This window comes from Peromyscus californicus, unplaced genomic scaffold (assembly GCF_007827085.1).
Source record: "Peromyscus californicus insignis strain IS unplaced genomic scaffold, ASM782708v3 Scaffold_8__1_contigs__length_139910024, whole genome shotgun sequence".
NCBI lineage: Eukaryota > Metazoa > Chordata > Mammalia > Rodentia > Cricetidae > Peromyscus > Peromyscus californicus.
The window spans coordinates 105,531,892-105,545,684 of NW_026294606.1; the positions used below are offsets into that span (position 1 = coordinate 105,531,892).

At 45.3% G+C, this 13,793-nt stretch overlaps 1 protein-coding gene across 1 annotated transcript in view; it reads left to right on the top strand.

Annotated features, from left to right (window-relative positions):
* The window catches only part of Ranbp10 (RAN binding protein 10), a 62,080-nt gene that overhangs the window by 328 nt on the left and 47,959 nt on the right, over window positions 1–13,793 (top strand). The window contains exon 2 of the mRNA XM_052727646.1: window positions 744–855. Within this exon, the coding sequence (XP_052583606.1) occupies window positions 744–855 (112 nt within the window). The remainder of the gene's footprint in view (window positions 1–743; window positions 856–13,793) is intronic.

Consider the following 13,793-nt stretch of genomic DNA (forward strand, 5'->3'; position numbering starts at 1 on the left):
CACTGGGAGACGAGTCCAGAGTGTCTGCAAGGAAGCTGTGCCCATCATGTCCTTTTCTTTGCGTGGGCTCTCTGAGTTGGGCCTTAGCTCAGCGGAACGTCCAGAGTAGGGTGGTTTGGCCAGGCCGGGGTTTACCTTCTTCCTTTGCTCTGTCCTGAAAACAGACGACTTTAAGAGAACTACAGTAAATGTCCAAAACCAATGTGGGACAAGACCTTCCACTTAGGGCCTCCCGTCTTGTCCTGAGCTGGCTCCAACCTCAGCTAGGCCCTTTACCACCGCTTAGTTTCAGTAATGTTTGCAAAAAGAGGTGGTAACGTTCTCACAGGCGGTGCATGGGCTGCCAGCCTGCCAGTCACCCTGAACTGGCCTGGGGGTTGTGCGCTAAAGTTGTTGGTAATGGTGACTTCCATTTCTGCCGCTTCCTTCCCCTGAGCTCCAGGCTGGGCCGTTTAGATTCTAGAAAGACAACAGTATTCAGTGTCTTACACACACGCACCTCTGTTGCCTAAGTGTACCCTTGTTTTGTTATGGAGGACAGTATCTTGGTCAGTCAGGACTGTTGGTTGGTTTAGGATGGAGGTGATTTAAAGGTGGGAGGTGTATATGTTTACTCAATTCCTTGGACAGTGTAAGAACGTACTCTAGCAAAGGAGAGTTGAAGTTAACCATGCACAGAGAAAAAGGAGGCCTCCATTTGTATTTCCTGGCATTGACATTCCTTCTTTGCCTTTTTACATCAGGTCATGGCAAAAACCACAAAGATGCAGCCTCCGTGCGTGCCACCCACCCCATCCCTGCCGCCTGTGGCATTTACTATTTTGAAGTAAAGATTGTCAGCAAAGGAAGAGATGGGTAAGTCCCTCTTTACTATCCCTTTCCCCCTCTTCTCAGAGTTTGAAGTTCCTGACTGGTATTCGTGACTGATGTTAGCCTGTCAACCCACTTGGATCTGGGCTACCTCTCTCCTGACTATGAATATGGTCTGGTTGGTCTAAACAGTGGGCCTTGATAGCAGTAGGCACGTTGTAGGTAGAGCAGAGGACATTTTTTTTTAAAGTATTGTAATTAGATAGTAACAGATCAAGGATATAAGTAACAAGTTTACATTAACAATTCAGAGGCCAAATGGGGTTTCCCCTGCTAGCATGTGGTGTTTGTGACTTCCCTCCTTTGGAAGTTGAGGTTCCTTTTTATGGCATTTAGTAATGTAGGGGCCTCAGTAAACTTCAAAGGGATAGTAGAGTCTGTGTAGCATCCATCAAAGCTGTGGTGGCCACTGTCATCTGGATAAACAGTGTACACATGGTCAGAGTCAGGTGACTTTGCTGCTCATAAACTTGTTTTTCAGTCCAGGGACTTGAACACCAGTTGGACCAGCTTTAGGAAGGTCTTATTAAAGTCAGCATTAGGGAGACTCCCTATTTTAGAGTGACATAAGCAGACACAAGGCATCAGAGGGGACATTTTTCCTTGTCTTTTTCCTTATTCTGTTAGTCTCCTTTTCCCCCTAGTAATTGTAACAAAGCAGGAGTTCAAGCTGTGAGATAATGTGACTTTAACTATCCTGAGACAAGCTTTCGTCCTTTCTTTTTTTTAAAATAAATTACTTATTTTTATTTTACATGCATTGGTGTTTTGACTGCATGTATGTTTGTGTGAAGATTCTGGATCCCCTGAAACTTGAGTTACAGACACTTGTGAGCTGCCATGTGGGTGCTGGGAATTGAACCAGGGTCTTCTGGCAGAGCAGCCAGTGTTCTTAACCACTGAGCCATCTCTCCAGCCCCCAGGACAAGCTTTCTTAATCAGACCTTAGGTTTGTTATGGGAAGTTTGCAAACCCTGCCAGTGACATTCATGTGGACCTGAGTGTGTGTTTTTGGGCATTTAGGATAATTTTTCTCTCCTAACTGTCTCACTTGTGTTGTTTCCAAAATGCCAGGTTTAGAAGCTGAGCCTGAACTGAGTGTGATAATGCAGGCCTTTAATCCCAGCACTCGGAGGAAGAAGCAGGCATACCTCTTGTGAATTCAAGACCACTTGGTCTACAGAGTGAGTTCTAGGCCAGCTAGGACCGTTTAGTCAGACCCTGTTTTAAAACAAAAAACAAAAAGGGGCAGGACTGTTGGAATCCAAATCTCCCTGCTTTCTCAGTGCCTTTGTGACTTCCCAGCCAAGGAGGACCCTGTGGGCTTGGGTAGATCCTGGGGCTTGTCTCTTCATCGTCACTCTGGGAAGTTCAGTCAGCATTGAAACTGCCTTTAACCTTAAAATTCAGTGACTTTAGAATTTTTTTTTTTTTCCCAAGACAGGGTTTCTCTGTGAAACAGTCCTGGGTGTCCTGGAACTTACTCTGTAGACCAGGCTGGCCTCGAACTCACAAAGATCTGCCTGGCTCTGCCTCCCAAGTGCTGGGATTAAAGGTGTACGCCACCACTGCCTGGCTGACTTTAGAATTTTAATCATGGGAAGCTGTTGCATCTTTTTGGTTTTTCAAGACAGGGTTTCTCTGTGTAGCTTTAGTGCTGTCCTGGATCTCGCTCTGTAGACCAGGCTGGCCTCGAACTCACAGAGATCCTCCTGGCTCTGCCTCCCGTGTGCTGGGATTAAAGACGTGTGCCACCGTCCAGCAAGCTGTTGCATCTTTAAGTTTCATTCCCATCTGCTTCATTTAGAGATAGGAAACTTACGTTTATTGGAAGACTTAAAACTTTTTAATATTTCTTTCTACCATCTGATAAAACATATCTAATGTTAAGGTTAAACCAGTATCGATGAGAATGACTTCTTAAAACAAACACCTCAAATACAGTTACAGTGTTGGTGTTGGACTCTGATACTGCCAAGAGACTGAGGGACTTACTTTTTAAACTTGTAGGGAGGAAAATGTCTTTTCTCTGTAGCCCTTTTTCATAGATAAGGGTGAGCTAGTAAGAACAAGAACAACTTTTTAGGAGGAGAGTGTTTAAACCTAGAGATCTGGATTCTTTCAGCTTGTATTTTAGATTTCAGTGGCTCTTGAGAAGAAAGCTGTGTGTTAGACTGTATGACTGTGATGTTGTCTACAAGTCTAAAAAAAAGTGAAAGCCAGGGGCTGGAGGGATGGTTTAGTGGTTAAGAGCACTGACTGCTCTTCCAGAGGACCGGGGTTCAATTCCCAGCACCCATATGGCAGCTCACAACTGTCTGTAACTCCAAGATCAGGCTTAGACACACCTGCAGGCAATACACTAATGCACATGAAATAAAAATGAATAAATTATTATTTTTTTTAAAGTGAAAGCCAGGCATGGTGGTGCATGCCTTTAATCACAGGACTCTGGAGGCTGAGGCAGGTGAATCTCTCTGAGTTTAAAGTCAGACTGGTCTACATGGCAAGTCCCAGACCAACCAGGACTGCATAATGAGACCCTGTCTCAGCAAAATGAAGAGGACCTTTCTCTGACTTCTTCCCTCAGAATTTTTTTCCCTCTTTTTATTTTTATTTATTTTTTTTATTTTCTGGAGTTGAGGACCAAACCCAGGGCCTTGTGCTTGCTAGGCAAGCGCTCTACCACTGAGCTAAGTCCCCAACCCCTTTTTTCCCCTCTTTAAATAACAAAGTTTTATGTGGCGCAGGCTGGCTTATAATTTCTTATGTGGCCAAAGGATGATCTTGAACTCATGATCCTCTAGCCTTCACCTCCTCAGTGCTAGGATTACAGATATATGCTACCCTACTTGGTTGATACAATGCTGGGAATTGAACCACACTGGGAAGCACTCTGCCAACTGTGTTACATTCTTGTGCCCTGTTCTCCATATTTTTACATATGGTGAATACAGTTGTTGAGTTGGTCTGGAAACTTGAGTTTTATAAATGTCATGTGTGTCTGAGTGGCTTGCTTCAGTTGACAGATAAAGCAGTAAAATGGTGAGTGAGCATGTGACTGGCTCCCCACAGCCACTTTCTGGAGTCCCTGAAAGGCTTCTTGTGGCTGAGGTGTAGCCAGTTGTTGGTATGAACCACATGGTATAGTTCAGGTTTGGTTTTTGAGGAAGCCAACAGCAGTTGTAGGACAGGCAAACATTGACTCTTCTGCATCAATGTTGGAAATGCATTTCTGATCCAGGTCTCGTTGATGGCCCAAGCATTACCTATAGCTATTGACTTTGTAGCCTTTCTATGTTGTCTCATTTGAGCCTCAGAGCATCTCTAGAAAATGACTGGAGCAAACGATGATGGACTTGTTTTGCGGGTGAGTCCCTGAGATGTTTGGTGGCCTGCCCTGGCTGCAGGGCTTAAGATGTGGAATAGAATGACCTAACCTGTCCGATGTCCTTGTCTGATCCCAGACACGTGTCTGAGCCGCTGCTGACTTTTCCCATTGTGACTGCTATTGCATTCCTTCTCTGGGCTAGTGTGAAGGAACACCCTGTTGGAGCTGTACAGGGTCACAATGTTAGGGGACAGGGCTGACATGTGCTAACTGAGGCTAGAGAAGCAGGGCATGCTCTGTGCTGGCCTCGACTGACTTATTTTTCCATCGACTGTGTAATTCTGTTTTTCTGTAGAGTTGTGTGTTCCTAAGGTATTTTTAAATACATTTGTTGTTGTCATGGTTCATCAGAAGTGCCTTAGTGTTTTGTAGAAAACACTAAGCTAGTCCGGTTTGGTTGTACAGAAAGTTTTTGTAAGTAATTTTATTTTTTTATTTTTAGTTACATGCGTGTGTGTGTGTGTGTGTGTGTGTGTGTGTTTGGGTATGTGCATGTGAGCACAGTATTTGAGGTAGCCAGAATATGATGACAGATCCCCTGGACCTGGAATTACATACAGGTAGCTGTAACCTGCCTAACATGGGTGCTGGGAATCAAACTCTGGTCCTCTGGAAGAACATCCATGCTTTTGTCGGCTGAGCTCTTTCTCTAGCCCCCTCACAGAAGGCTTTTGTTTCTTTGCTTTGGGTTGGGGTTCTTCCTCCCCCCCCAGCTGAGGACCGAACCCAGGGTTGGGGTTCTTTTGAGACAGTTTTGCTTTGTAGCTCAGCCTCAAACAAGTGTCAGTCTTGCTTCCTAAGACTCCCAAGTGCCACAGAAAGGTTTATTTCAAGGGTTTATGGAGTTTTTCTTTTTCTTTTTCTTTTTCTTTTCTTTCTTTCTTTCTTTCTTTCTTTCTTTCTTTCTTTCTTTCTTTCTTTCTTTCTTTTTTTTCCCCTTCATCCTGATGTGCTGGCTACAAGAGAGCAGAAGCAAAGACAGCAGAAGATGAGCCTCATGCTCAGGCTCCTGTGGCCTCCTCAGTAGAGAGTGGGTCTGAGAAGGGCCCTTCATAAGAGGAGGCAAAGCTTGGGCACTGCAGTGGGGGATGGGTAGGAGTTCCAGGAGGTACTACTTGTGGATCGATGAGTCTTGTGGGTAATTAGCTCCATGCCCGGGCGCGGGGGCTTTTGGGACTCTTCCCATTTAGGAGGGAGGACTCTGTAGAAGGAGCTAAGAGCTTGGCATAGACTGATGGGCTTCAGCTGGATTTTCAAGTCATCAGAACTGTGAACCTTGGGAGCAGGTCTCATAGGATGAGGAGATGTCTCAAGCCCTGCCAGGGGTGCCCCCAGGAGATAAGGGGCATCTGGATTGATCTTTGCAGAAAGTTAAGTAGGCAGGTTTTATGGACCTGTGGGTGTCCCCAGCTTTTAGTGATGACACATGGAGGGTGTGGCTGTCCTGGCTGACAGATGCTTCAGTGCGACCCTCAAAATAGATTGTAACATCATCCTAGTGGCAGAGGCCTCCTGACATGTGATGGGTGACTCTACCCAAGAAGGGCAAACTTAGGCTAGAGCACTAGGTAGTGTAGGGAGAGGTGGAGTTCTCTTCAGCGAGGGCCCTGAATTAGGGATCTTTGGTTACAGTCAACCAACTCTTATTACATGGTCACATAGCGGTACACCTACCCATTCACGCCATACACCAGGATGAACATTGATTGTTTTGTCCTTGGTGTGGGCTCCAGGAGCACAGACACAAGGCCTGTGTAGAGACAAGAGAGATACAACCCTGTGTGTGACCTCATGGGGCATAGAAGTTGTTAGGTCATGATATAGACCCATGGTATAGACCCATGGTATCTGGGTTGGCCCAGAGATTAGATTTCCTTCTACACCTCTGAGTTTAGGGGACGCTTCATAGAAGAGATGGTGAGGAAAAGTGGAAAGAGCAGCTGGAATGCTCAAGATAAATAAAGTGAGAAGCACAAGACACACAAAAAGATGTATAGGCTGGCCTGGCTATGGTGATTTAGGCTTGTAATCCTAACACTCACATGGCAGAGGCAGGAAGATTGAAAACTTGAACCCAGCTTGGCTTCAAGGCTAGCCTGGGGCTACACAGGGAGACCATGTTTGTTTGGGGAAAAAAAAAAAAAAAAAAAGGCCCAAACTGGGTAAGTAGAGGCCAGATGGAAAACCCCTTGTGTATTGTGGCCAAAATTTCAGACTTTGTTTTGAGGACAGTTGTGTGTACAGACTCTGGCTAGGGCAGAAGACACTGCCAGTCTGGTCTACCAGACCTCTGCTCCAGAGTCTGGTCTGTGTGGGCCAGTGGTTTATCCTTCACCCAGAGCATGATTTTCTCATAGTGTGGTCCTTTCAGAGGGAGAGTGACTCTGCTTATGCTGTGATTGTCTGATGGTTTGGTTTTGCCAGCTCTTCTTCCAAAGACATCCTGTGTTTTATGCCCAGCCATTTCCCTCTCATGAGTTAGGATCACCCAGAATAATTTCCATGGAAACTGAGAGTCACTCTATTGTAAAGATCTTACCTGTTACCTTTTTGGTCTCAAAAACTACCAGATCTAGAGACAGCCTGTGGTGGGCCTCTCATGCAGGACACCCTCCCCTCATGCTGGTCTCTGTGCATTGTTCGGTGCTGTTGAAGCTTGTGCTTTCTGTGGACTGGCTAATGCCTTCCCCTGTCTGCCCTGAGGAGTAGGTGCTATCCTTGCTCAAGGTAGGTGCTAGCGGTAATGGTGTCCTGTCCTCCTGACTGCCCCAAAGCTGGTAGACTTACAGGTGACTGCTGAGCTTTAGGCTGTGTCCTTGCTCAGATACAAACCCTGTGCTGTGTCTGGAGATATGGAACACTTGGGCTATGGAGCCTCCTGGGGTGATGTATGACTTACCTGTATTGTGGGCGAAAACTAGTTTGGGCATCTTGAGGTGTAGCTCTGGCATGGGTTAAGAAAGCTGGAATCTACTTTCTTGGTGGGGACTCCCTACTCATTTCAAATTGCCATCTACCTCTATCTGTGAGTTCAGAATAGGGAGTATAGTCACTTTTTTTGTTTTTGTTTTTTGTTTTGTTTTTGTTTTTTGAGACAGGGTTTCTCTGTGTATCCCTGGCTGTCCTGGAACTCACTCTGTAGACCAGGCTGGCCTAGAACTCACAGAGATCCACCTGGCTCTGCCTCCTGAGTGCTGGGATTAAAGGTGTGCACCACCACTGCCCAGCTGGTCACTCTTCTTTAAATTAAAAAATTGTTATTTTCTTGGGGAGGCTACCCATGTGCCTTGGTACACATGTGGATGTCAGAGGCCAACCTACAGGAGTTGGTCCCGTCCTTTCCCAGGTGGATCTTGGGATTGAATTTGGGTCTTCAGTTTTGACAGCGAATACCTTTACCCACCGATCCATCTTTCTGACTCTGGAGTTTTGTTTTTGTTTTTCTGAGACAAGGTTTCTCTGTGTCTTGGAACTTGCTCTGTAGACCAGGCTGGATTCAAACCCAGAGATCTGCCTGCTTCTTCCTCTCAAATACTGGGATGAAAAGCATGAGCCACCACTACCCTGTGTTGTGGGATATTTGTACACTGTGTGAAGGTATTGCTGTGATTGGTGTAATAAAAAGATGAACGGCCAATAACTAGGCAGGAGGTCTAGGTGGGACTTCCAGGCAGAGAGAGGAAGAGGATAATCAAGGCACACAGGAGATGCCATGGAGACTTGGGGAGTTAGACATACAGAATGAAAGAAAAGTAAAAAGCCACATGGTAAAATGTAGATTAATATAAGCAGGTTAATTTTAAGTTATAAGAACTAGTTAAAAACAAACATAAAGTAAGGCCAAGCTTTCATAATTAATAAGTCTCCCTGTTGTTATTTATGAGGTGGTGGCCCAAAGAAAAATCCGACTACAACCTTGTGCCTCTTGAATTTTGTAAGTTACTGTTTGTTTTATTTTCGTGTGTGTGTGTGTGTGTGTGTGTGTGTGTGTGTGTGTGTGTCTGTGTATTTGTGTAATGCATTACACCACATATGTCAAGGTTGGAGGACAACTTATAAGAATAGGTTCTCTTCTATCATGTGAGTCCTGGGGATGGAACTCAGATCATCAGGCTTTGCAGCAAGCTTCTTTACACACTGAGCCATCTCACTGCCTCAGGGGTGGTGGTGGTAGTGGTTGGTTTTTTGTTTGTTTGTGTTCTCTTTTGTTTTTTTGGAGACAAGGTCTCACTATGTGGCCTTGGCTGGCTTAGACCAAGCTGTGTAGACCAGGCTGACCTCAAACTCATAGAGATCTATCTGCTTCTGCCTCTAGAATGCTGGAGTTAAAGGCACACAGCACCATATTCTGGCCCCATGGATTCTTTATAAGTTGAATCTTCCTAGGTCAAGGGTCAGCCCCTGGAGAAGTTCTAGGATAAATTCCTAGACTCTCCTCCTTGTGCCCCTGTTGCCCCTTTATTTTCGGAATGCTTGGTTTATTCTATAGATGAGTCAGTACGAAGGGGAGAATCCCAGCTAGAGGGGAAGCCAGGGTTTGTCAGGCTGAGCAGAGAGCATGAATTTAGCAGACCACTGGAAAAGAGTAGAGTCCTGAAGGAGGTCTCTGTGTGGTCAGGGATCAAGTTGACAAGAAGGCTCAACTCTGAGAGAAGATATTTCAGTGCAAGAATGTCTCTCTGCCTCTCAGAATCCATATAAAATGTCTTCATAACTCCAAGATTGCCAGTGTTTTGGTTGTGACCAAAATGTGAAGTCATGGCTGACTTAGAAGGAGGACTGGAGGACTTGGTGATAGAGCAGTGACTAGTCCTTTTGTCACCAAGGTGTTAGAACAAGGTGCCCTGGACTGTGTAGGAATTTGGGAGGGGCCAAGAAAGTTCTTCCTATCCCTCTCCTGCCTCTCTTCTTGTCTTAGAAGGTGTCTTGAGATTTCAGGAAACTACTTTAGAGCAGTGTGCTGGCTAGTTTTATATCAACTTGACACAAGTTAGAGTCACCAGAGAGGAGGAAACTTCAGTTGAGAAAATGCCTCCAGAAGAGGTAAGCCTGTAGAGCCTTAAATAGTGATTGATAGGGGAGGGTCCAGCCCGTTGTGGGGGAGCCATCCCTGGGCAGGTGGTCCTGAGTTCCATAAAAAAAGAAGACTGAGCAAGCCATGGGGAGCCAGCCTGTAAGCACCACCCCTCCATGGCCTCTGTGTCAGCTCCTGCCTCTGAGGTTCCTCCTTGGTTTGAGTTCCTGTTCTTTCTTCAGTGATGAACAGTGATTTGGGAGCATAAGCTGAATAAAAACTTTCCTCCCCAAGTTGCTTTGGTCTTGGTGTTTCATCAGAGCAGTGATAACCCTAACCACGACAGTCAGGAATGACAAATGTCAGGGCTTCAACACACCCTCACACCCTCAGCTTCCAGGGCAAACACTGATAACAAGCATTCATTCTAGTCCAGATAGAGCCCCAGAATTTTTTTCAATTCATAGTATAGCAGGGAGTTGAAATTTTTTGGTCACAGTTTTAACGTGAGATGAAATCCAGCAGCCTCAGGGCACAGGTGATTGGAAGATGAGAAGTGGACGCCAGAGAAAGGGTAGTTGTGTCCAGATGGTCTGAGGGCTCAGCTTTTCTCTTCTACAGGACAGTGCCAAGGTGGAGTTGACCAAGAAGCAGCAGAGGAGGCAGCTTGCTGAAAATAATTGGTTACATCTCACTAACAGTCATATCCCACTTACAGAGTAGAAAGTTGGTTATAGTTACTTTTTTTGAAACAGGGGTTCTCTTTGTAACAGCCCTCCGATGTTCTGGAACTTGCTTTGTAGACCATGCTGGCCTTGAATTTAGAGATCCACTTGCCTCACTGCGCCACCACTTAAGAGTGTCAGCCATTTAGAGAAGGAGCCCATACCTGAATAAGCTGGGATTATCTGTACTCTGAACCACCTTTCTCTATGGAGTGGAGCACATCCTGACTGAGGCCTTTTGCCTTTTGGATTGTTTTTTCCTGAATAGTGCTGGGGCCTGCCATGCCCCTCAGCTCTAAGTGAGCTGCATGGCTTCCTGGCAATGGCTATGGTTGCTGAAGGAACAAAATACACATAGTAGTTGGTGCCATGATGGTCTGTGGTTTTAAGTGGGCTCATCAGGCTGTGAAATAAAATCCCCAGTGCCAAATATTAGCTCTTCTTTCAGACCTAAATGTCAGTTGGTGTTTTGACTGAATGGTCTTCCAGGGACCATTTGTGGCCACTGCTCTAGAGTCTTCTCTGTTATTGAAGCCGTTGATTCCTTTTATCTGGGGCAGATTCTGATAGAAGCAAGATTGTCAGCCTGATGAGCTATGACTGAAATGTTAGACATCAAGATGAAATTTCTAGGTGAGATCCTTGGAGCTCCTTGGGGAGCTGGGACTTTGTTTGTTTGTTTGTTTGTTTTTGTTTTTCAAGACAGTTTCTCTGTGCTCTGTGTACCCCTGCACTCTGTAGACCATACTGACCTTGAATTCAGAGATCCACCTGCCTTGCCTCCCCAGTAGTGGGAGTAAAGGTGTGCTTCTTGAAGCCAGGCCTTTCTCTTTATTGGAGAAGGTGGGCTCCTAGTCTCCCACAGCTACCCAGAGCATCTCAGCGCCGAGGCTTGGGCCTTCTGTGTCTTCTGTGCAGCACTTCCTACCAGAGTGGTCCTGTTAACAGAACTTTGAAGTCTGCAGTCCTGCAGTCCTGTCGCCAGATACATCGGTTCCTGTACCTTATAGTCATTATTTAAAGTGCCCATAAGATCTACCTCCTTTCATCCCAGCAGAGGCAGGTGAGATCTCTGAGTTCAAGGTCAGTCTGGCCTACATAGCAAGTTCCAGGACAGCTAGGGCTGCACAGAGAAGCCCTGTCTCCTAAAACCACAACCAAAACAAACAAACAAACAAACAAACAAACAAACACCCCCCCCCCTTCCCTCTAAGAAGAAATTGAGAGACAGTGAAAAGAGCTGGGTCTGTGTTTTTCACTATTCTCATTTGCTCTGTGTGAGCAGAGAGGGTCTTCTTATTTCTGGCAAAAGGCCAGAGTACAGGCTGCTCTGATGCTTTCCATTGAGCTCTGAGCCAGGGCCCTTCCTTGTCTTATCTGGAAAAGCCAGCTGAGGCTCATGCTGTCTGGCTTAACTATAAGGGTGTGACTGTGACTGTGTGCTAAAGACCTTCAACATAAAATGTGCTGTTTATCTACTTTGCTTTTTAGCTTCTTTCTGTCTGTCTTTCTGTTTTTCCCTCTTTCTTTCTTTCCTTTTGACATGGTTTCTCTGTGTAGCCCTGGCTATCCTAGAGCTACCTCTGTAGACCAGAGGGACTCAAACTCAGATCTGTCTGCCTGTGCATCCTGAATTCTGGGACTAAAGGCACGAACCACCAAGCATGGCTAGTTTTTTTCTTTCTTTCAGAACGGTCTCACTATGTAGCTTTGGTTATCCTAGAACTTACTCTGTAGACTAGGCTGACCTTGAACTCACAGAGATCAGCCTGTCTGCCTTCTGAGTGTTGGGATTAAAGGCGTGTGCCACTGTGCCTGTCTTGTTTATAGTCTATAAATGTGTAATTCGGTGGTATTACTTAGGGTCACAATGTTGGGTAGCCATTGCTATTGTCTATTTCTAAGATTTCTATTATCCCATTAAATAATAATTACTTCCAATCTGAGTGTGGTAGCACACACCTCCCAGCACTCAAGAGGCAGAAACAGGTGGATAAATTTGAGTTCAGGGCCAGCCAGGACTATGAAGTGAGACCCTCTCTCAAACCAACAAAACTCAACAATACGCTCTTCTTCCCTGATTACATTCTATGTTTATGAATTTACCTATTTTAGATAATTTTGTATAAATGAAATCCTACATATTAGTCTTATGGTGTCAGACTTGTTTTGTGTAAAAGTGGTTTCAAGATGTGTGTTGTGGCATGTATCTGAGCTTCATCCTTTTATGACTGAGTAATTTCCCACAGTGTAGCCAGCTAGTTAGATAGCTAGGCATACATACAGAAAGACATTTTGTTCAGCTACTGATGGACACACCTGTTTGGTTGCATGCATAATGATGTTGAACATCTTTTATCTTTTCATGTACTTATTGTAAATAGCTCCCTTCCTTCCTTCCTTTCCTTTCTTTTTTTTTTTTTTTTTTTTTTTTTTTTGGTTTTTCGAGACAGGGTTTCTCTGTGTAGCTTTGCGCCTTTCCTGGAACTTGCTTTGGAGACCAGGCTGGCCTCGAACTCACAGAGATCTGCCTGCCTCTGCCTCCTGAGTGCTGGTATTAAAGGTGTGCACCACCACCACCCGGCTCTTTTTTTTTTTTTTTTTTTAAACTATACCAGTTTTTTTGTATCCTAGACTATTCCAAGGATGATGATCTTGAACTTCTGATCTTGTTTCCACCTTCTGGGTGCTAGGACTTTAGGCTGTGCTGCCCTGCTCAATTTATGCTATTCTGGAGCTCAGACCCAGTACTGCCAACTTAGGTACATCCTCAGCACCAGCTGTTTTATAAATCTTTCAACAAATGTCTATAGGACTGGTGAGGTGGCTCAGTGGGTGAAAGCACTTGCTGTATAAGCCTGACAACCTGAGTTTGATCCCCCAAACCCATGGTGGAAGGAGAGAACCAGCCCTTTAGAACTGTCCTCTGTTTCAGTGTGATTACATGTTCCATGGCCCACACGCCCCTGCATTCATACATACAGTAATAATATACAAAATAGAAATTATACAAAAGGAAACAGCTATATAGTCCTTTGCCTATTTTGTAGTTGGTTTGTCTTTTTGTTTGAATTATATAGGTTTTGTTTGTTTGTTTTGTTTTTTTTCAAGACAGGGTTTTTCTGTGTAGCCCTGGCTCTCCTGGAACTCATTTTGTAGACCAGGCTGGCCTCAAACTCACAGAGATCTGCCTGCCTCTGCCTCCTGAGTGCTGGGACTAAAGGTGTGCACCACCACTTCCTGGCTCTTTTTTTTTTTTTTAAATCTGAGACTGTCTGATGCCATAGCACCTGCCTGGTAGGTACACTATATGTAGACTCACTCTTGTAGCACAGGCTGGCCTTGAGTTCCTGATCCTTCTGCATCTGCACCTTGAGGGCTGGAATTACTGGCATGGGTCACAACATCCTGCTAGTATTTTATTATTTTTGCAGTGAGTGCATATGCGTGTGTCTGTGGGCATGCATGTGCAGTGGCATAGGTCTGGAGGTCAGAGGACAGTTTTCAGGGGGCAGTTCTCTCCTTCCACCACAGAACCCGTAGATTGAACTCAGGTCGTCAGCTTTGTGTGGGAATTGCTGGCACCCACTTAGCCATCTTGCCTGCACCCTTAGTTGACTTATTTTTTTTTTTTTTTTTTTTGGTTTTTCGAGACAGGGTTTCTCTGTGTAGCTTTGCGCCTTTCCTGGATCTCGCGCTGTAGACCAGGCTGGCCTCGAACTCACAGAGGTCCGCCTGCCTCTGCCTCCCGAGTGCTAGGATTAAAGGCGTGCGCCACCACCGCCCGGCTTAG